Below are 20,767 nucleotides of genomic sequence, written 5' to 3' on the forward strand. Positions count from 1 at the left end.
TTAAATAATTGAAACAACATTCATAAAGTCATTCGTTCACTTGAACTTGAAAGATTTGTATTGGAAGTTTAATAGGTTGTTTTTGTATAATTTGGTTTTGTTGCGTTACAAAAGTTTAGCATACACAGCAGATTTTATTGGACCCTCTATTAAGTTATTGTTGGTGTTATACCATAGCGAGTCTATGCTTGTTTGTATACAATGTATGTTTTTTCTTTTCACTTTTGCAATGACCTTATGTGGGGCTGCAGTATTTTCAAATAAATAAATAATAATCCCATCTAACTAATGTGACTGGCAATGCTTTTTAAATACTTTGTGTTGTATATTTTCTAACTCCTTTGTTCAATCAACGCAAAAGAGAAAAAGAGGTAGAAATACTGGGACCTTATGCAGCCAAGAAACTGGAACTATGAGGGGCACACAAGAGAACTCCTGGGGAAGGAATTACCCAGGGTTCAAACTCTTCACATTGTGCTCCGTAGGCCGAGACAGAACCTCAACATAAAAGATACTCCTCCATTGGTTCACTAGTGAGAAGAGATTGGCTTTTAGCTGAGATCGTCCCCACTGCTCTGTATCATTAAATAATTATTAACCAATTATTAAATGTTTTCTGAAGCTGAGCAATAAGTTTCTTTCAAAAACATTCACCAGCTTGTTTGTTTCTTTTTGCCCATTCACCAACTCCCATCAGCTCCCAAGCTGAGCCCTTCCCAGAGAATCTTCCCTGAGGGAGTGACGCACCAGGCATTGGTTGCAGTCCCGGCCAATGACGTTGCGCTTGCAGGTGCACTCTCCCGTGTAGACATTGCAGCCGTCTCCGGCTGTGCCCAGTTCGTGGCAGCTGCAGGCTGTGCACACAGGTGGCCATTGAAGACAATCTCATTTCAAGACCTTAGTTGAAGCTTGGCTCTAATCGCTTGTAAAGCCAGCCACCCTCCAATAAAAGCTACCGCCCTCTAATAAAATATAAAACGCACTAACAAGTAACACCAAAAACAACAGCTTTCACTGCACAGGGGCAAAATTTAACAACAAAATAAAAATTATTTTACGAAAAAAAAAAAAATTACATACCCCAGCTCTTTTCTAAACTGAAATGTTTCGTTCCAGGTGAAGTTGCAATTATTAGGTGAACAAAATAGATCTGGACAACGCTTCGATCGTGACATCAGATCTGTTTGCAGATACCCCCTTCGAGCCTCATCCATAAATCTGCCCGTCACTGCATGACGACTTCGCAGCAAAGCCGTGAGGTTGCAATAGGACATGCAAATTGTCTGTCCCAGCTGCGCACTGATTGGCTGCAATTAATAGGAAAATTTAACTCTGTGGATCAACTAGGCTTGGCTCTCTGGCTTGGCTTAACACGAGATTTACATCACAACCACTTGTCAACTTGCACACAGCACCCATAGATCACAAATATACAGTGCAACCACCGCAAAAATAAACTATGCGTTGCCGAACGCTTGGTTTCCACCCAAATGTAGCACTATCGATCTGAACCAGGTTCCAGAGTTTCAGAACTAAGCGTTTTATTATTAAAAAAACTTTCAGCCTTTCCACTCTGGTGAAGAAGGAAGAGCAGCGGAGCTGCAGCTTCTGTTCTCGGCGGTGGCTTTTCAGGCGAGCGATCTCCTCTTCTTTCGCAAGGGAATCTGAAGTGCTCGACGCACGCGGCGGTTGCGAACCCATTTGCGCTGCTGCGTACGTCGCTGCTCTTTCCGCACCCGGTCTTCTTTCCCCGAAGAAAGGGCACGCGGACAACCCACCATGAGCCCAAACCAAAACTGGTAAGAGCGTAGGAAACAGTGCGCAAAACAGACGAGGACGAAGAAGAAACACACGTGACGTGCGCTGCACTCTTCCCGTGTGTTTCTTCTTCAACCTCGTCTGTTTTTCGCGCTGTTTCCTATGATGAATTCCCACCAACTCGCCCAACTATTAAAGGTTGCCACCATCTCTTAGGCAACCAGGCAGCCAGACTGGTTGCCTGGTTGCCACCGTCGCTTATAGATGGCAGTAGCTGTCCAGAGGTTCGTGTAGGTTTGTGTCGACATTTCTTTGGTACCAAACACGATCCTGGGGAACCTAGCTCTTAACAGCTCCGCTGTAAAAACAATGGCAGAGAGTAGAAACTCTATATACCGTAATATCCCGAGTCATCGCCCACCCCCCTACCACCTGAAATTCATTAAAAAAGTGGGGTGGGCCATGTCTCGGTGGGTGTGCACAAACACTTGAAAAAAAGCGGAAAAAACCGCCTATTTTTCTCTGCGTATCTAGCGCTGATGCACAAGAGATACATCCAACTCAAAACTCGTTTTAGTTTCATTGTTTTATAAAAAAAAATGCTCACGAAAGAACATTTTACTATAGCGAAGTCCGTTGCTTGCATATGCGCTAGAAACACTGCCGATCTGCATATAGCGCGAACGTTTGTTCCGTGAAAGGATGTCACCACTATGTTCTCCTAGTTAGTAAAAAATAAAGAAAGAAAAGTCTACAAGAAAATAGAAAAACCGACCAGGCGCAACGTGCGAGCGAGCGGACCAAAGAAGCGACCAAGAGCAATGCTGGGAAAGCGGAAAAGCCGGCGGTCGCGTTGGCAAATACTTTGGCGTCGGGCCAAGTCGGGCGCCTTGTCAATTGCAAGCTCTTGCGCAACTTTCTTGTTTGGTGCGTACGTACGTGCGTCCGTGCACGGCGGGCTATCAATGCACGGTAGGGACGCTCTGCAAACGACTGTGTAGGGCGTTCCAGCAAAGCTTTATTTACGCGTTGGCTTTGCCTAAAACATTGCACAACCGCGGTCGCGACGGGCGGAAAGAAGGAGCGGGTTCGCGGTGACCTTACTTCGGCGGAGACAGACTTTGACCTAACACTCCGCGGTTACATTAACAAACTCTCATTTTGTTATCTCCATCATTTTCTTTTCGCACGGATACACGACCACTTTGGGGTCGCTCACGGAGGTAAACAAAAATAAGTGTCTTTCCCTCCTTTGTTTTAATTTGTCACGGACGTCCTCGAACTGTATGGTCCGCGGCCGCGTCATTCGGGTAGGATGAGTGTTCGCGGATCGCAGAGTCCGCTCTGGGGTATTTGAAGGGGTGGGCAATGACTCGGTGTTTTTTCGGAAATTGATATTGGCCCAAAAAATGGGGTGGGCGATGGCTCGGGGATGGGCGATGACTCGGGATATTACGGTAGTCGGACTTTGTCAGACTCACGTTCGCAACCGTCGGGGTTTGCCGCCTGGAAGTTGAAGTGGCCTCTCTTGCAGCGGTCGCAGCGTCGAGACTCCACGTTCTTCTTGCAGTGGCAGCGGCCGGCCACCGAGCCGGCCTGGATGTCGTCTTGCGGGTCACAGACACCCTCGTCCAGCGAGCCCCGGGGGTCGCAATCGCAAGCTGCCAGGGCAAAGACCAAAGTCAGAAATACACAGTGGCAAGCAGGCAGCGGTAACACAAAATATATTATGCATTGATGCGCAGTGGCATTGCACAGGGGAGCTTGGTACGACGGCAGGAACATGATCATGTGCAGCAACTTTGAAAAAAAAAAACTGCCAATGTTAGCGCTAGAGCGGCACTAAACGCGTAGAGCTGAAAGAGGCAATCCTCGGTTTCCGGTTGACTCTCCTAAATAAAAGCACCCCGAATAAATGGTTTTCACATCCCCTTTTTCACGAATTTGCAAATGTGTAGCGGAGTTAAATTACACTGAGACTACCAAATTGTCAGAGAAAAAATCTGCAAATATTTGGACGGTGCTCGGATCATGGTCGGCAATAATTGGTGAAAAATATTTGCTACAAACGGCATAAAATTAAAACCAAACAAGTAGACAGGGAACCCTGCTTGACCGGACTAAGCACAATTTTACAACTTGCCCCACGTGACGACATACAGACACTATATATTCTAGTAGTCATCAAACTCTGAGAACTCTGTCGTAAAACACCAAGCATCTGTCCAGGTCACAATAAATGCCCAGCCGCTACTTCCGAAATGTTTTAAAAATAAGCAAAGCACATATCATGCCGAAGTCGCAAATAACCTTCCTTTTGCCAACCAACACTGCGAAACGTGCAAGTAGCAGGCGCGGGTAGCTTCGAGTTTTGCTTTCGCTGCATGAAGGCTCATCTGGCCCATGCACGATCCGACGCGAGGAGCTCACGCTTATGTGTGCCATTGCGCAGAAATTACGCAGCTTCCAACAGAGGACACGCTTTTGAAAGGGGTCTATGGCAAAACTCGTACGCTTGCTATCACATTTCTACGTAGTCGGAAGCGAAACACTACAGAAATGCTGCCCTGGTTTGTATTTGTTGACCTAACAAGCAACCTATACCCGGTCTTTTCTAGGTTATCTTCAAATTTTGGGTGGGTGCTTGCTCGGTATTTGGCAGGATTCGGATGTTGCAATCTGGGTACAAACTCACGACTGGCTCTGAGCAGTCGACCAGCAAGGGGCAAGGACGAAACGCATTTAAGGGGGACACTGGCTAGAGATTGAACTTCTAAACTACTCAAGTGATCGGAATGAAATTCGAAGGGGAGATTAAACTTCAGACGCATGTGTACTGTGCAAACTCTCAGCTCTCTAAGACAAATTTACATACCTGCATAAGTTGATGTGGCACTCTTCCTTAAGAAATCTATGATATGCAAATGAAGCTATTAAGCACCCTTTTGACTGCTTGAATATAAAGTGGGGGATATGGGACTTCGGGCTATCTAGTTTTAATAACTCTAATGTAAATATTTCAGGAAGAGTTGTTACCTCAAAACATGAGATGCAAATCTGTCCTATGTCAACATTTGAAAACTAGGCTTTTTATCACTGAGGACTTCATCTTAAAACAAAATAAAGTAGATAGCCCGATTCCCTAGTAAATTTCAGCTCAGGAACATGTTGACTGTGGTATCAGAATACTTTCACCTTCGCACAAAAGATTCCTTCGTATGAAATTTACAGCAAAAAGTGGAACTGAGAAAAATGCATTCAAACATTGAACTCCTTTACTTTGTTACTGCCTCACAATGTGTTGAAAATATTTTAGATCAAAGTAACTATTGGGCATATGGTTATCAAATTTAGTGTAAGGGCGTACAATTGGTTTCTAAAACAGAAAACCTTAAAATTGAAAAATGAATTTTTTCAAAAAAATTTGAAATTTAGGCTCATGTGCCCTCTTCAAAAAGTACTTTGATACAATGGATAAAGTCAGGAGACACAGATTGAGCAGTAGAAGGACCATATATTTCCCTCCCTGTAAATAATTAATTACTGTTAAGTAGTAATAATTTATTATTTCAGCCAAATTTGCAGGCAATGCCTTGTCTGATAAATTTAGCCACCACGGGTCTCACTAAAATTTAGTGGTGTGCAGCGGTTTTTCGCGACATTAGGAACCAGCCCTACAACATGTTTTGCATTTAAATTAGTAATAACTGGAGTCGCTATTGCACAAATGATAGATGTCTATCTCCAAGTTTGAGGTAATATTACGGAGATTTGTAGTCCTCACATACTGCTAAAGACTTAAATTTTGCAAGGTTCTAATTTTGGTGACTCAAAAACACGTTGCGAAAAATTGCTCGCATTAATAAATCACTCCCCCCCCCCCCACCCCCGCTAATGAATGCATAGCACACCATTTCCAATCGCAAAATGTGGTGCCCACAAAATATTTCCGAAGCCCACAACCTACAAAATTTTCAAAAATAAAGTTGTTTGCATTAGCTAAAAAAAATTGCGCAAGACAGAGAAGGGGTTTTGCCCCACTCTGCACAACAGAGGCACTCACGCTGGCAGGCATAGGGATCTGAGGGGTCCCGTTGGGGGTCCTTGTAGTAGAAGGGCACGCACTGCTCGCAGTTGAGCCCCATCGTGTTGTCCCGGCAGTCATCGCAGACGCCGCCGCTCACCCGCCCCGACCGTTCCCACACGGCTGCGTCGAAGTGGCACCGGCTGGCGTGGCCGTTGCAGTTGCACTCTGGAACGAGTGGGAGGATCGGCACGTGTGGGATATAAGATTTTACGATTGTGTGAACATTTGAATTTTCAAATAGCATTTTTGAATAATACGCCATTCAATATTCGCTTTGAAATGAACTACGATATTCATCTTTTTCAAAGTGCCTCGGTGGTGAGCACGGTGAGTGTTGCTCCTGAAACACTTCAGGGTTTATTAAATGCAGTAGCATTTCGTTTGGCAGCCTTCCTGCAAAAATTCTGCATTGTTACACAAAACAAATGCGCATGCCCGAGAGTGTGATAAGTGGATGAATTGAGAAGGTATAACTAAATTCCAAACGTCCCTCGAGGGGAATCGAACCCAGGAACCCGAAATTGTGAGTTCCACGCCCAATCAGTGCTCCAAGGGAAGTTTTTGTTCTTTATTGTTGCCAAAAAGGAGACTCGTTGAAACATTGTTGAACCGTGGTTACTAAATGCAACATCGCTTTCAGTGACCAACACCGCGAAGCCTGCCTGTGGCGTGAGCGGGTGGCTTCGAATTTTGCTCGCACCGCACGAGGGCTTGAGCAGCTACGGCACAATCAAAGGCAAGGAGCTCTTGCCTGGGAGCTCCTCACCTTCGATTGTGCAGAAATTCCACAGCTTTCGCAGACGTTCAAAAGCGGCCTATGACACAAGTTATACGCTTCCTAGAAGTGTTATCGTCATCTTCACGATGCCATGCAAGAGAAAGAAGTGCAGTGAAGAAGACAACACTGAACAAAAGCGGCAGCCCTTTGGGGATAAGCGTGTTCGTCGTGCCAATGGGATGCCGGAAAGGAAAGAACAGCATTTGGCTAGGAACAGAAAGGCAAGATAGGCTTGTTCTGCTACAATTGTAGACCGAATGAAGTCATGAGGTTTGTCTCGATTCAATCGACGGAATATGTCCTTCATAGATGCCACATCGAAAAGCTACCACATTTTACCCTAGTCTACAGCCCCGTTTTCTTTACCGAGGTAAGGTTGGTGCCTACCGATATCTATTCTGCGTGAGCATCAAATACCAAATTGATTGAAGAAGTTGTGCAAGTATGTGAACATCGGTGCTCAAAAGTAAGCAAAACATGTACTACAATATTGCAAACCGGTAACTCACGCTTGCAAGGGTTGGGGTCGTGTTCGCTGGCTGGTCTCCATGGCTGGTCATTGTACAACTCCTCACAGCTTTCGCAGTTTAGTCCTTTGGTGTTGTGCGTACACTGGCACTTGCCATAGACCTGTCAAAGATTGTGACAAATTGAAACGGAAATGCTAAAGAAGTATCACCGATACTGACATGGCAGCCGCTAGAAATGACATCACAAACTGTTGGAATAAAAGTAAATCGCAAAAATAAATGTAAGTTGCAGGAATTAATATTCAGGAGCAATGCATTCAGCAATGACCATGTCACCCAAAGAGATGACACCGTAGAGGAGCAGCGCCCTAAGAGCCAGGCTAGGGATCTCCTGCACAAAAGTTCATAAGAAATTACAAAATTAAGTTGACAAAGAGGTGCAGGCACCCTGCTCATTGACTTCTCTGCATAGCAGCAGAGCAGAATGAAAAGTTCATCTCCTGAGGCAGTCTCACTTCAGCTGAGGCAGGTGTTGACCAGGTTGACAACTGCTAGACTGGAATGTGATTAGTTTCCCTGCTCGCATTCACTACTTCGTTGCCTTTGACACAAGATTGCATGTTGCCTAAGAAAGGCAGGGTGGAGCGAGATATGTTTCAAGACTTAGTTAAAATCATACCTACTAACCACACAATTCCTACGCTAGAAATGTGGCAAAAGAGAGAAAGAAAAACTAGACAATTGTTAGGATTCAAGTAAAATGGTATACCGAAAAATACAGAGCACACACCAATGTAGCAAAAAATGGCCACCCGCTACTTTTAAAATGTTCGAAAATAAACGAACTATACATATTAAGCCCATACACCAGACTTCTGCGCCAACCTAGCTAAATGGCTCCTTCGTGCCACTCCTCCAATTGCATCTGTGCAAAGTGGTGAAGCCTGATGTGCGTGCGCCGGTGTAAAGCAGTGATGATTGATGTACACGCATCGGTGAAAAGCAGTGATGCCCCCACTGCATTGTGCCCCACCCGCATTTTTGCTCTCTGACCTAAGCCGTGCTCATCTCTAATTATTCAAATTTCAAAACGTAAAAAAAAAAAAAAAGCATTGCATTCTGAAGCCATTTTTGCACTCGAGACTCCTGCACCCAGCGTTTCCGATTTCCCTAAGAGATGGCAGGGTTCCAAATGTGCAAATACAAGATGCATGCCCGAGCTCATTTTCCACTCATTTTCACGCTGGATAAAAGAGAGTTCTGAAACAGTTAGTGCCAGATAAAATGAATCTCCACATAAAAGATTTTAATCCTACGAAGGAAGTTGTTGGTACACACGAAGAGGGTGCAGCGTATCTTGAACTGCACTCAGAGTTTATTTATAAGCTTTTCCGATCTTGGAAATCACGCTAACTTCTGCTAAATTTAGAATGTCCCGTTAAATTCAACGGTAAGCATTTCCTTGCTAAATTTAGTGGCTGAATTGAATCGGTGTATTTATATATTAATTCAGACTTTCCCATCAAAATTAGCAGGAAAACACTTCACGCTAAACTTAGTGTCCCGCATTATGCTTTCACATTACATTTCTGAGTTACACTTCTGCACAGCACACATTTTATAGAGAAATTTTTCGTGCAACCCCAGCCTATACAGATACCACGTTAAATTGTAGCACTTTCTATGGAACGGCCACAACTGCCACCGACCAACTTCCAATGCTCAGAGGCTGGGCAGAGAAAAGCCTACCATGTCGTCCCGGCCCCCACGGTGGTCGTCTTCCTCGGGGATGCAGCGGCTGGCGTGGCCGTAGCAGGAGCAGGAACCCCGCACGACCATGTCGTACACGGCGTAGTAGTACTTCTGCTTGATCTCCTGCCGGGAGTCGAGCAGGTTGTCGCCCAGCGTGTGCAGCCGGGTGAAGTTGATGCGCAGGTTGGTCATCTTGAGCAGGTTCTGCACGTCCGGGCTGTGCGGGTTGTCGATGGGAATGTGCGGGGGCAGCACCCGGAAGATCACCTCCCCGCCGCTCGAGGGCTCCACCCCCGAGTACTGCGTCTCGCACGTCACGTCCGTGATGTTGCGCCGCGGCCCCGTGGGCACCCCCGGGAAGCTGTCAGCGCAGTCGTAGGCAAAGTACTGGTACACCTGCAAGCAGTGATCGAGGGCCAAACGTGTTAACGCCAACGCCGATTCACGAAATTTGATTATGGTTACAACTTGTAGTGGAGGTATCCAGGCAGTACTGACCTTGTTCTATAACTAGGTTAGCATTGAGAAATACTGACCTAATTTTAGAACTAGGTCAGCGTTACCTTGGACAATACCGGGGTACCGAACCGAACCAGAGCCGAAAACGGGAGCAAAATCGTTGTACATAATAGAATAAAACAGCGCAAAAGATACAAAAGGAAGAGACAAACCGGACAGGACAGAGTGCTGACTTACAACTAAAGCTTCTTTACTCAAAGATTTAGTTGCGAGTCAGCGCCCTGTCCTGTTTGGGTTCTCTTCCTTTTGTATCTTTTGTGCTGTTTTATTCCATTATGTACAACGATTACCAACTAGCCCAGCTATCAACCTTATTAGAGCGAAACCGTTATTTTTACCGAACCGGAAGAATACTGTAATTGAAATCAGACATTCGATAATGAACCCGAACCGGAACGAAACCGCAGTCTTTTGTTGCGGTTACCGCTTTACTGGAAAACCGTTCAGTGAAATAAAATGTGAGCCAGCCTTCTCGCAGGTGGCGGCATCAGCTCAATTAAGTACTATTCACGGCATTCGAGCCAGCGACGCAGTTTTGACTGAACAAATGGCAGCAATGTTTAGACAGCTCAATAGTAACAGAAACAATATATTCAAAATATAAACAGCGCGACTGGCAAGGACAAAGAAAAGAGAGACTAGACAACACGAGCGCTGGCTGACAACTGACGGTTTTTTTATTTTTACGAAACCAAAAAGAAAACAAACAAAATGACCCTCTGCCTAAGAAGCAATCGCGATCGCATATCACAAAGTCTTTTTTTGGCACCTTCACAAAATTTTGGCCTAATCAACCGCCCGTTGTCAGTCAGCGCTCGTGTCGTCTAGTCTCTCTTTTCTTCGTCCTTGCCAGTCGCGCTGTTTATATTATGAATACGTACCAACTAGCCCAGATTTCCGTTCTGTTAAAATTAATATATTTCACGTCTAAGTTCACCACGACTTGGCGTCGGCGAGCCACCACGTATAAGTACAGTTCCATACCCAGTTCCACCTTACGTTGAACCATAAAGGACGCTACGACCCACTGGAGCCAATTCATAGCTCGAAGAGTGTCACGTGTCTTTCCGGTTGGGCGGAGCAACGCAGGGAGCGCAAAGGGTCGTGACAAGCTACAAACTATGGATCGGCTCGTGAAGCTTGTAGTGTCCATCACGGTACATCGTAAGGTGAAACAAAGTATCTGACTATGCCAAGAGGCTAAACAGCTATTCTTTGTGTGCAAGTCTTTCTTTTCTTGCTCTTAAGCAATATTCCTCAAAAAAAGAGAAAGCAACCACAAAAATAAAAAAAAGTGAAAGCCGCTTACAACTCCATGTAACGCCGAATTACAGTGCAGCTCTTGAGGAGGAGGAGGGAAGGGTACTGGGGGGGGGGTTCAACTAAACAGGGGGGGTCACGTGACCCCCCCAATACCAAAGATGTCATCACTGACGTCACTGATGACGTCATCAGTGACGATGACGATGCGGATACCGATGACGTCATTAGTGACGTCACTGATGACTTCACCAGTGATGATGACGATGACGATGCAAATGTCGGTGACGTCACTGATGACGTCATCAGTGATGATGACGATGACGATGTGGATGCCGTTGACGACATCAGTGACGTCACTGATGACGTCATCAGTGATGATGACGATGACGATGCGGATGTCGGTAACGTCATCAGTGATGATGACGATGACGATGCGGATGCCGGTGACGTCATCAGTGATGATGACGATGACAATGTGGATGCCAGTGACGTCATCAGTGACGTCACTAATGACGTCATCAGTGATGATGACGATGACGATGTGGATGCCGGTGACGTCATCAGTGACGATGACGTCATCAGTGACGACGACGTCACCGGGGGTCACGCGACATCGGCGGGGGTCACGTGATCTCGGGGGGGGGGGGGGTCACGTGCCCCCCACGAGGTTACGTGACCCCGGTGGGGGGCTTGCGCGGTGCATTATGGGACATTTCCCATAATGCACCACGCGGTTACGCCGACGGCGACGTTGACGGCGACGCCGCTCAGGCCGGAAACGGGCCCCCAAGAGTAAAAAAAAACGTCGACGGCTGTTGGCATGTTTGTTCCGTAACGGAGAATCTGGAGGCGCCAAGAGTCGAAGCCACAACAAGCACGACACTGCAATGTCGGTTTTGCCGGGATGCCAATCGCACAGAGCCCTGGACGCCATTTGAAGCTCGTAGAGTCCATTTGTTTTTAAAGTGGTAGCTTTAAGGGGCAACACTTTGCAGAGATTTAGACTTCGTCGGCTGCTGTCGCTGCTCGCGAAGAAGGGCTTTCTTCTCTGCCCTCTTAGCGCGAGGAGAGGAAGTCGGGACCTCCCGTCGGCCATGCTGTGCAAAGAGAGCAAAGAGGGACCCCTGGCATCCTGCCAAGGATGGCGCAATGAAGGGAGATTCTTTCTGTCGTCTGCTTCAAACAGTTGTTTCCAAACATTACTCGCATTAGGTGAAATCCTACTTTGGCAGTATCGAGTGGCTATGCATAATGTTGGATGGTTTTAGAAACTTCCGCCGTGCTTACCGACTTACTTCATGGATCCCTGGTGGCAGTCGTCAGTGGCATCCACAATGCCAACCACGACAACTATGAGAATTAACCACATCGCACCTCCGTCGTCAGGTATGTGACGGCACCATTCCATCCGCATTGTGCGACTGTTCTACAGCTATCGCTTTCGTTCTTTTGCACATTGTGGGCGAAAAATACAACTTTTTAATCTTTGTTTTGTTTTAATGATCTTTCGACTGCCCTTTGCTGTCCCTCACCTCATCAACTCAGTCATTCGAGCAAGGCATCCAGGCCTGGCGGGGTGGGTAGTTTACGAAGGTGGTGCAGGCTACCGTCACAGCGTAGCTGTGCGTGCTGGTAGACTGACTTCATATGTGAGTACTGTATGTTGGTACTATTTCCGAGTGCATGTATAACTGTAATTTGCAGCAAACAGTGTTTGCGATAAAAAGTTAAGATCACAAAACAAAATTAGGCATATATTTGTTTTGCTGTCCTTGTTTCTGCAGCACGTCTTCTAATGACTTGTTTTTTTTCTTTTAATACAGATGACGCCGTGCTGAACAAATTTTTACAGCGAAGCTGTTTATGGCTAGGGCTCCACAGATTCTTCATGTCCGTCAACAAAAACTCAGATCCTGAATTTCGCGCAACGTGCGACAAGCTCCACCTGGCTGTGCATGTCTAGTTGTTCATGCGAATGTATATAAAAAACCAGAAAGACAAGTTGCCGATCTCCATTTTCAATTTCATTTCGCTCGTCGTATTGGGGGGCTGCATATAATCTGGAATTCCGAAGAGCAACGCGCCTACGAAGAGCAATGGCGCGAATGGCAACAAGAATGTCAGCAGCGGCGGTGGGCAGCAAATACCACCAATGAAGATTGTGGCAAAACGCCAAGCGCATGCAGTGAACCAGACAGGATGACGAACGTCACGGGGTGGAGAACGCATCACAAAGATGCAGGTACCATGCTGCTAAATTGGACAACTTTAATGGAGCATACGCTAAATTCAAAAGGGACTTTCTGGACAGACAGTTTGGGTGTAGTTGTAGGGTGTGTGATCAACTGTGGTTCGACAACGACTTGACGAAGAATGCCAATGTGCGGGATCTTGCAAAGCTGACTCGTGCGCTGCAAGTGTTGTCGGATTCCTTTCCGGATGCTGGGGACGTCGAAAACCCCTAAGTGTGCGGGACGATGACCACCGATCAAGACGATAAATGTGTTTGTACCTTTGTTTGAAATTCTGTGTCACATCTGTGTCGTGTGTTAAACGGCAAAGTGGAATGGCTCATCCTTTTTTCTTAATGACTGGAAGCGGTGAACTTCTCATTTTAGGAACTGGTTTGAACCGTTTTGCACTTGGTGGAACCGGTAACCGAACCCTTATTTCGAATGCGTCATTGAACCGGAACCAAACCAGAATAAAATTCTAAGCTACCAAGCCTGAACCAAACCAAAACAATATTGACCGCTTCGACTTCCTGGACAATACTGACCTAGTTATAGAACTAGGTCAGTAGTGCCAAAGTCGGCATACCCCTGGCCATATCAACTTAGTTCTCTAATTAGAAGTGCATTGCTTAGGCCAAGGGTTCTCAAACTCTACAACCTTGAAGGAGCGCCCTCTGCCTTGAATGCAACCTGCAGACCTTGTGGACAGTCATGTGCATACTAGGGAGTATATGGCTCATAGCTGTGTACAAGGGAGTGTCTCTGGTCTGCTGAAATAGCGCTTAAACTAGATAAACCCTTTACTAGGAAACAAGGACGGTCACGAAAATTTGGAAGTTCAGGAAACCTATAAGGGTACTTTCGGGAACCCCTCGATTCCTGAGATTTAGTTTGAGAACCTGTGGGTTAGGTGACAGTCATTTCGGCTACACTGATATTATTGAAAACCACGGGCAAGCAGCTGGACCACAAAAGCCAAGCTGCTCCTTTAGAGTCCAGACACAAGCTGCTTATTTAATGGCAGACTAACTTTGTGCAGTCATATTGTTATGCATGGCAGGTGACCAGGCAGGAATGACTGAGAAGACTAAAAGTTTAATGTTAAGAAGTAGCATCAAAACAAAAATACAATAATTGGCTTCGCAGGCATCGAGGTTGGCATAACGGTGGGATCGAGTGTGAGCTTAGAGGAGCTGTGCAACGATATTCAGTTGGAATGTTTTTCACTATACACGAGCTTACTGGCACTAGTGGGAGTCAAGGATACTCGCACACAACTCCGCTGGCCAAGAAACTTCTTTGTTGCGGTGTAATTTCAAGGACAAAAGCGATCACTTTCATTCAATCTCTCCTTTGCAAAATTTCATGACGTAACAGGGAGATCGCAGTACACCCATATGACGATATTTGAATGCTGTTCATAGATTGGACCCGAGCATTGCGTGGGCACTCGATTTGGGCTCGTGATAATTACTAGCTGGAGAAGCATTCGGGTAGTGGCCCGTGTCCAATCGCTGCAACGACGACAATAGCCGAGCCATAACAATATCTGGAACTCAGCGCATGCCCTGTGCTTTGCCAACCCCAGCGCGTGGCTATGATCAACATTGGCGGCATATAATCAGCTCCAGATCACGTGGCCGCTTGTTCTGGCTGCGAGTTGAGGGGGTGAGCGCTGCTCGTTTTTCTTTAATTTTTTTCTGGGACTTCTATTGCGTGAAGTGAAAAACGAATGCGTCTTTCATAGGTCATTAATGTTAGGGATCCGTTCTAAGCGGTATTTGGGCAAAGTACAAAAATTGTTGCATCGCCCCTTTAAGATTGACCAGATGGGCAGCATGCTTGGACTGCTTTGATGCACAGTCTACGTTACGGAAGGTTCTAACTAGAACACATGGCAACTGTCGAGAACGAACTGGGACTTTCTAGAAGTGTTACAAAAAGTGGAAGAGAAAACTACTTTGGGAGGGTTTGAACCCTGTTCCTCCATATTGGAGCCACGCGTGCTAAGCCAACCATGCACGCGGCAATATTGTCACGAATGACAAATGATAAGCCGTAGAATAACTGAAGAAACTAAACGTTTAAAGAGGCGAACATGTGCCCAAAACAAAATAAAAGTAAGTTAGCGTCGCAGGCGTCGATGTCGGCGAAACAGCAGGATCAAGCACTGCAACAAGACTGACTCCCCTCGCCATGCAGAGCCCCTTAAGGACCCGCGTGGGTTTCTGGAACATTCGACGAAGAACTCTCGGTGCGTAGAGCATTCGGAACCCGGTCAGACGAGAATGTTATCGAACAAGATTGCAGAGCAGAAAGAATAAATAAAAAGACATTCCGCTGACTGGAATCGAACCTAGACCTTCCGCGCAACAGTCAGGTGCGGTAACCATTCGGCCAAGCAAGCGCTCGCTCGATGATACGCGTGGCAACATTGTCATGTTCGCGGCGAAGTTGGCAACACACGTGGCTGCCATGCGAAAGAATGGGGTTGGAACCTCGTGCAAACTTTCGTTCGGCCCAGATCCTTGTTTTATATTGTATGTACGTTTCTGAAAGGCTCATGCTCGGGTGTCAGCTACTGTTCTGTTTCGGAACACACCTAAACATACCGCGAGGATAAAAGCAGCAGTAACACGCTGCTTGGGAAGTCGCCCTCCCATCGCCAACGCAAAATGCTTGGCACCTTTCACGTTTGTAGGCACATGTTTGCCTCATTAAATGTTTACTTTCGCTTACACAATCGCATTTTATTTTTATTCGTTACAATATGGACAATTATTGTAATGTAAGTGCATCATTATTAGTGCATTAAGCAGTAAAAGAATTTCACATCAGCTCTCATAACAGTCCTGATTACTAGAGGACCATCGAGGGAAGACACACAATAAGTTCATTTACATAAATGTGAAAACAGCAGTTCAGATCCAGCCAATGCCGTTTCACCCACATAAACCACTCTTTCAAGCTAGGTTCATAGGGGTTCCTCAAAGTACCCTCAGAGGTGATATCCCAGGCTCCCAAATGTCTTCGATAGTTTCCGCCCTTATGTAAGGCACTTTTCCTGCCTGAGCACTACACTAATAGATCTGAGCAACTCACTGTTACGTTACTATGAGTCAATCACTTCCTAGTATGTGAATTATTGCTTAGAGGGCTTGTAGGCTTACACCCTGCGCTGGGAAGGGCCCCTTGACCGTCACTCGAGAGAGAACTCGAGCTTTGAAAACCCATGATGTACACAGAGCCGTAGTATGGACGAGCAAATGACAGAGCAAATGACAACCTGTACGGCAGCGCCAGTACTCACCCTCCAAGAGTTCCCGTTGTCGTGAGACCGTTCGATGAGCATGGCAGCCGGTCGGAAAGTTTTGAAAGTGATGATGAGATGGGTGAAGTGGAACTCGGCTTCCAGATCCAGGCGGATGGAGACGCCCTGCACTCCGTTCTCGGACTGCCACCAAGATCCCTTGTGCCGCTTGCCGCCAATCCTGACAAACAGGAACGAGTGGGGAACGTCCTCTAAGAACACCTAATGTGCACTCGACCTTCAAAGTCCTTGAGCGAAAACATGTCGGTGACACGAAAGGGTACCAAAACAAAAGGTACCTATGAAACGACGCCAAAAGTGCATCGTCTGAGAGCGCGCTGTCTTCCGAGGTTCGCTATCGCCGGGGCCAGAGCCGACGCCACGATCCGAGGGAGTCAACGAAACAGCGCCAAAAGTGCGCCGTCAGAAAGCGCACGGTCTTCGGAGGTTCACTATCACATCTACATCGGCGCTTGGGCTTTCACCTTCAAGCCATCCTAATGTAAACAAAAAAGACTTTGTGAATTTTTTTTTTTTTTTTTGAGCGAGGCAAGTTTGTTTGTTGACATTTTCGCTTTAAATTAGCCACACCTCTGTAGTCCGAGAGGTTGAAAAACCTATTTTTGTGGACCGTCTGAAATGTGTTCAAAATACTGGTATACACGTTATGCATGAAAATACAGCCAAACGACAGCTCTCTAACTTCAACACATTCCGTGTTAGAAGTTTGTGGGGATTTGGACACTTGGAGGACTTCGGTGACGGTGCGGCAGGCTCGTGACGAGCGGTCACGGAGTGACACACGGGACACGAGTGCATGGCAAGATAATGTGACACTTCAACCGCGGCGGTGTAGGCCGCCAAACATCGGACTGTCGGCTCAACAAATAATACCGCGAGGACTCGAGCCCCTTCGGACAAGCGGAGAGCGAAAACACACACAAGTCTGAGAACCGCCGGCACGCAAGAGCACCTGCCTGGATACAATGTTCTCAATGCCGTGGTAGTTGCGTCCCTCGGAGCGGGAGTCGCAGCGGAAGCACTTGGTGCGCTCCTTGAGGTGGCTCACGATGCAGAAGGCTTCAGGGGCTCTGAGGCCGCACGTCGACGTGGCCGACAGCTTGTCTTCCCGGCCAATCAGCAGGTTCCCTGTGGCCGGGTAGCAGCTCGACTCCTCGCACGCCTGGGGCTGGCTGCCCCGCGACGAGCCTGCGTGCACACCGACGTGCCAATTAGGCTTCCTTCGGCGTCGACCTTGTTCGAGAAAACGTCCTGCATCTGTGGTACGAGTAGTCTACAAGGTACAAAACTATGAACATAACTTTCCCTGAGGTATGATATGTCCTAGCTCTATGATCCTCACGACAGCAAAAATAGACGAGGACATAAAACCATGCAAACCAGGAAACTGGGACACATAGCGTGAAATGTGACCGGTTATCACCAGTAAAAAAAGGAACTGCTATAATTACAAAGCTGCGCCGCACGCATGACCAAACAAAAATGCCCCACTCAGAGTCAAGTTTATAATGTCACACAAGGAATAAGGTAATTTTGTTTGAGGTAATTTGCTACTGTAAATTTCTACCCAGAATGAGACTGTATGCTGTTTACATTAAAGACTGTTATTATGTCTAACAGATGTTTCCCACGTACTCCACAACCCCCTATATGGCCTTTACATTTCCAATAACATACACTTAGACAGGCTCAAGCCAGGGCCGTAACCAGGGGGGGGGGGTTAGGGGGTTCTGACCACCCCCGAAATTTTTTTCTGGGTACGGCCCTGGTCGGTGCACTTGCAGCCAGCCGATTTTAATCTCCACCTCTGCGCACGCGCAGTGGCACCGGTCGGCTACCGGGTACCAAACCGGGACCGGTTCTTCAGTTTGCTATAACTCTCCATTATATGCCACCGATGCACATGATTCATAGGCGAAAATAAGACAAAATGGCCGCCGTTGTCCCCGAAAACCCCCCCGAAATTTTTTTCTGGGTACGGCCCTGGCTCAAGCAACTAAGAAAACATTTCTTACATTTGAACTGCTGCACTTTCGTGCACCACTGCAGGCTAATTTATGTTATTTTTTCCCTCAAAGTTGCACCCATTCAGAATAAACACTGACCTTGAAGAAAAAGAAGACCCCTACTCGTTACACCAAATCATGTCAGAAAGAGATGCCAAAAACCAGATACCGCAAATATACCCAACCTCCCCCAGCCTCACCCTTGCTGAAACAGCATCTGCAGATCCGATCCTCCAAATCCACCAGTAAAAAGAGTCACCAGAGCAACGTCTCCTATATTCACCGACCTCTCGAAGCTTGGTATCTCTCAACCCAGTGCCACACTTATCCTTAACCTGGTTGGATGCAAGAGACAACCGCCAAACTCTGATAAAACTCCAGAACCTCACTGTACCAAGGATCAATGTCCCACGGTTGCAGCGATTTCACTGGGTTAGTTGTCACCTCCACGCGCGCCAACAGTCGTACCAGCACCACGTTAGTGTCCCCACAAAAACCTCCTCTTGTTACCGGACAGAGGGTGCCTCTCTTCCACGACGACATCCACCCGATCGATAACGGTGGGCGCCTGGGTCGTCCCCCGCCGCGTGTACCCAGACAGGCTGTCTTCAGATCCCCCGTAAGTTCCGCTGGTCCGGCTTGCCCCGTAAGACAAGGAGCTGCCGCCGGTGGTGGTGACGTTTTCTCGTCCACCCGCCGCCCAGCGGGAGTAGTAGGTCCCACCACGGTACGACGTCCCATTGGTGCGACGCGTGTAGGACGTCCGAGAGTAGCTGGACCTTCCACCGTCCTCCGACGAACCATGACCTCCCTTGATGCCTTCCTGGGTTCCGTACCGGCGTCGGGCGTCCTCTTCCCAGGCCGTCGGCTCGCCGCCGAGATCGGAAGAAGCGTTGCGCCAACCCGTGGACGCCACGCGGTGCCTCTCGCGGATCGATGTGCCTTCCCGATACCTCTGGTAGGTTCGGTGTGCTCCACCCACTTCCGAAGACTCCACGTGGGTCCGCGACATGTCTCCACCGGTCCGAGTGTCTTGATCGAAAGTGCTGGGACGTCGTGTGCGACTTCGCCAGTCCCATTCTCGAGAGCGATATGGACCTTCGGTCGTGGCGTCGGACCCACCCCTGCCGTCCGCCGTCGAACCGTGCTGTTGCCTCCAGCGCGAGCTTCCGTAGTCTTCCCCGGAGCCAGTTCTTCGGCCTGAAGTCCAAACGCGCTCCGAGGATCCTACTTCGGTCTGGCGTCCGCCGCCTCCCTCTCGACGATGCTCCAAAGAAGTCTCGTGTCCCACCTGCTTGCTCAGATCTGCCGCAGACTCGGCAACACCTTCGACTTTTCTCGACGAGATCGAATAGTAACGCTGCCGGACGTACGTGGCTCCTGTTTTGTCCTCCTCCGGCTTTTCAGTGGTACTGCTGCTGCGGCCGGACCACTGGTCTCGATCGGCGTAGTGATCCAACGAGCCGCGACTAGCCGTCGAGAGATCCGCTTCGGACCTTTGCCGGCTGCCTCGCTCCGTCCCGCTGAGGTGTCCCCTGGAGCCAGCTGCAGACACGGAATACCGCCGACGCGTGTAGTTGGTCCTGGTGTCGTCAGACTCTTCTTCTTCGGACTCTCGAGGTGTCTGGTGGTACCTGCGGGAACTGTAGCTGGATCGTTGTCCATCCGGTCCGGGCCACCGGTCTTCCCGTGTCTCCTGAATATCAACTTCAGAAGAATGTCTAGATGCACCTCCGCGACTGTCTTCGGCTCGGTGGCGACCTCTGGCCGTCCTCCAGTCCACAGAATCTTCCACGACATGACGCTGCCGACTCTCAGTTCCACCGTCTTCCTTGGACTCTGTTTTATTTTGTGTGATAAAGCCAAAACCAAAGATAAACCACAGCTTGCTCGTGGGGTTAGAGTTAATAGAGCATCTTGATTAGGGTGAACCCACCAGCAAGTTGTCAGCTCTGTAGTTGGGTTTGTTCGCCGAAGGACGCTGTGCTTGCAGATTTCAAGGGACCCATCACCGCAGGCGTTTTGCTTATGAACACAGCAAAGTTACCGTGGCATAAAAAGGCTGCTTGTTTTGCTGTCAGCAGCTGAAGAAGCGGTAAAAAGTGAGAGAAGACGTCCATACCCACAGTTTTCAATGCACGGTAATGTGTGAGAAGCAGGATCGCACCAAACACCCATCGGTGTTGAAAAGTTCCAGCCGTTACAAAGCAATATCAGTGAGAAGTAGTGAAGCATGAAGTTGAGGCATGTGGAGAAAGAGCAGTTAACTAGATTGTTGGAATGGCAAAAATACCACGACCAATGAAAGCAGCTAGAAGTTGTTGAAGATGAGTCATTTGCATCGAGATATAAAACATTACCATATTTTCCGGTGTATAAAACGCACCGTTGTATAGACGCTTTACACATGCGACAAATTACAGCCGCCATTGCTGACCTTCTCTTGTCTCATCGAGATGCCGAGCAACTGAAACGGTAGTTGACGATCCTCTACAAAGGCCGATGCTTTAGAAAGGGACACAGTTGAATCTAATATGGCAATAACGTGGCCTGCTATGGTAATGATGAA

At 47.6% G+C, this 20,767-nt stretch overlaps 2 protein-coding genes across 2 annotated transcripts in view; both read right to left on the reverse strand.

The window, feature by feature from the left end:
* Positions 1-20,767, reverse strand: part of LOC8041283 (laminin subunit beta-1) — a 97,985-nt gene that overhangs the window by 59,923 nt on the left and 17,295 nt on the right. Inside the window, exons 4-10 of the mRNA XM_029993932.4 lie at positions 17,149-17,380; positions 16,172-16,352; positions 8,843-9,241; positions 7,133-7,253; positions 5,822-6,010; positions 3,240-3,419; positions 748-854 (exon numbers count right to left, since the gene is read on the reverse strand). Coding sequence (XP_029849792.2) covers positions 748-854; positions 3,240-3,419; positions 5,822-6,010; positions 7,133-7,253; positions 8,843-9,241; positions 16,172-16,352; positions 17,149-17,380 — 1,409 coding nt within the window. The remainder of the gene's footprint in view (positions 1-747; positions 855-3,239; positions 3,420-5,821; positions 6,011-7,132; positions 7,254-8,842; positions 9,242-16,171; positions 16,353-17,148; positions 17,381-20,767) is intronic.
* On the reverse strand, positions 18,635-20,588 carry LOC115331737 (keratin, type I cytoskeletal 9). Its single transcript, XM_029993978.4, has 3 exons — positions 20,135-20,588; positions 19,833-20,037; positions 18,635-19,743 (listed from the first exon to the last, which is right to left on the reverse strand). Exons 2-3 carry the CDS (start codon positions 19,996-19,998, stop codon positions 18,677-18,679), a joined length of 1,233 nt encoding a protein of 410 aa, XP_029849838.2. The 5' UTR covers positions 19,999-20,037; positions 20,135-20,588; the 3' UTR covers positions 18,635-18,676.

This window comes from Ixodes scapularis, unplaced genomic scaffold (assembly GCF_016920785.2).
Source record: "Ixodes scapularis isolate PalLabHiFi unplaced genomic scaffold, ASM1692078v2 PGA_scaffold8__174_contigs__length_109621045, whole genome shotgun sequence".
Taxonomy (NCBI): Eukaryota; Metazoa; Arthropoda; class Arachnida; order Ixodida; family Ixodidae; genus Ixodes; species Ixodes scapularis.

Bases quoted from the DNA above. Each gene is read 5' to 3' on its own strand.
- LOC115331737 (XM_029993978.4), bottom strand. From the start codon at position 19,998: ATGTCGTGGAAGATTCTGTGGACTGGAGGACGGCCAGAGGTCGCCACC. The intron at 19,744-19,832 runs GTACCACCAGAC...CCGTGTCTGCAG, and splicing joins TCCAGCTACAGTTCCCGCAG to CTGGCTCCAGGGGACACCTC.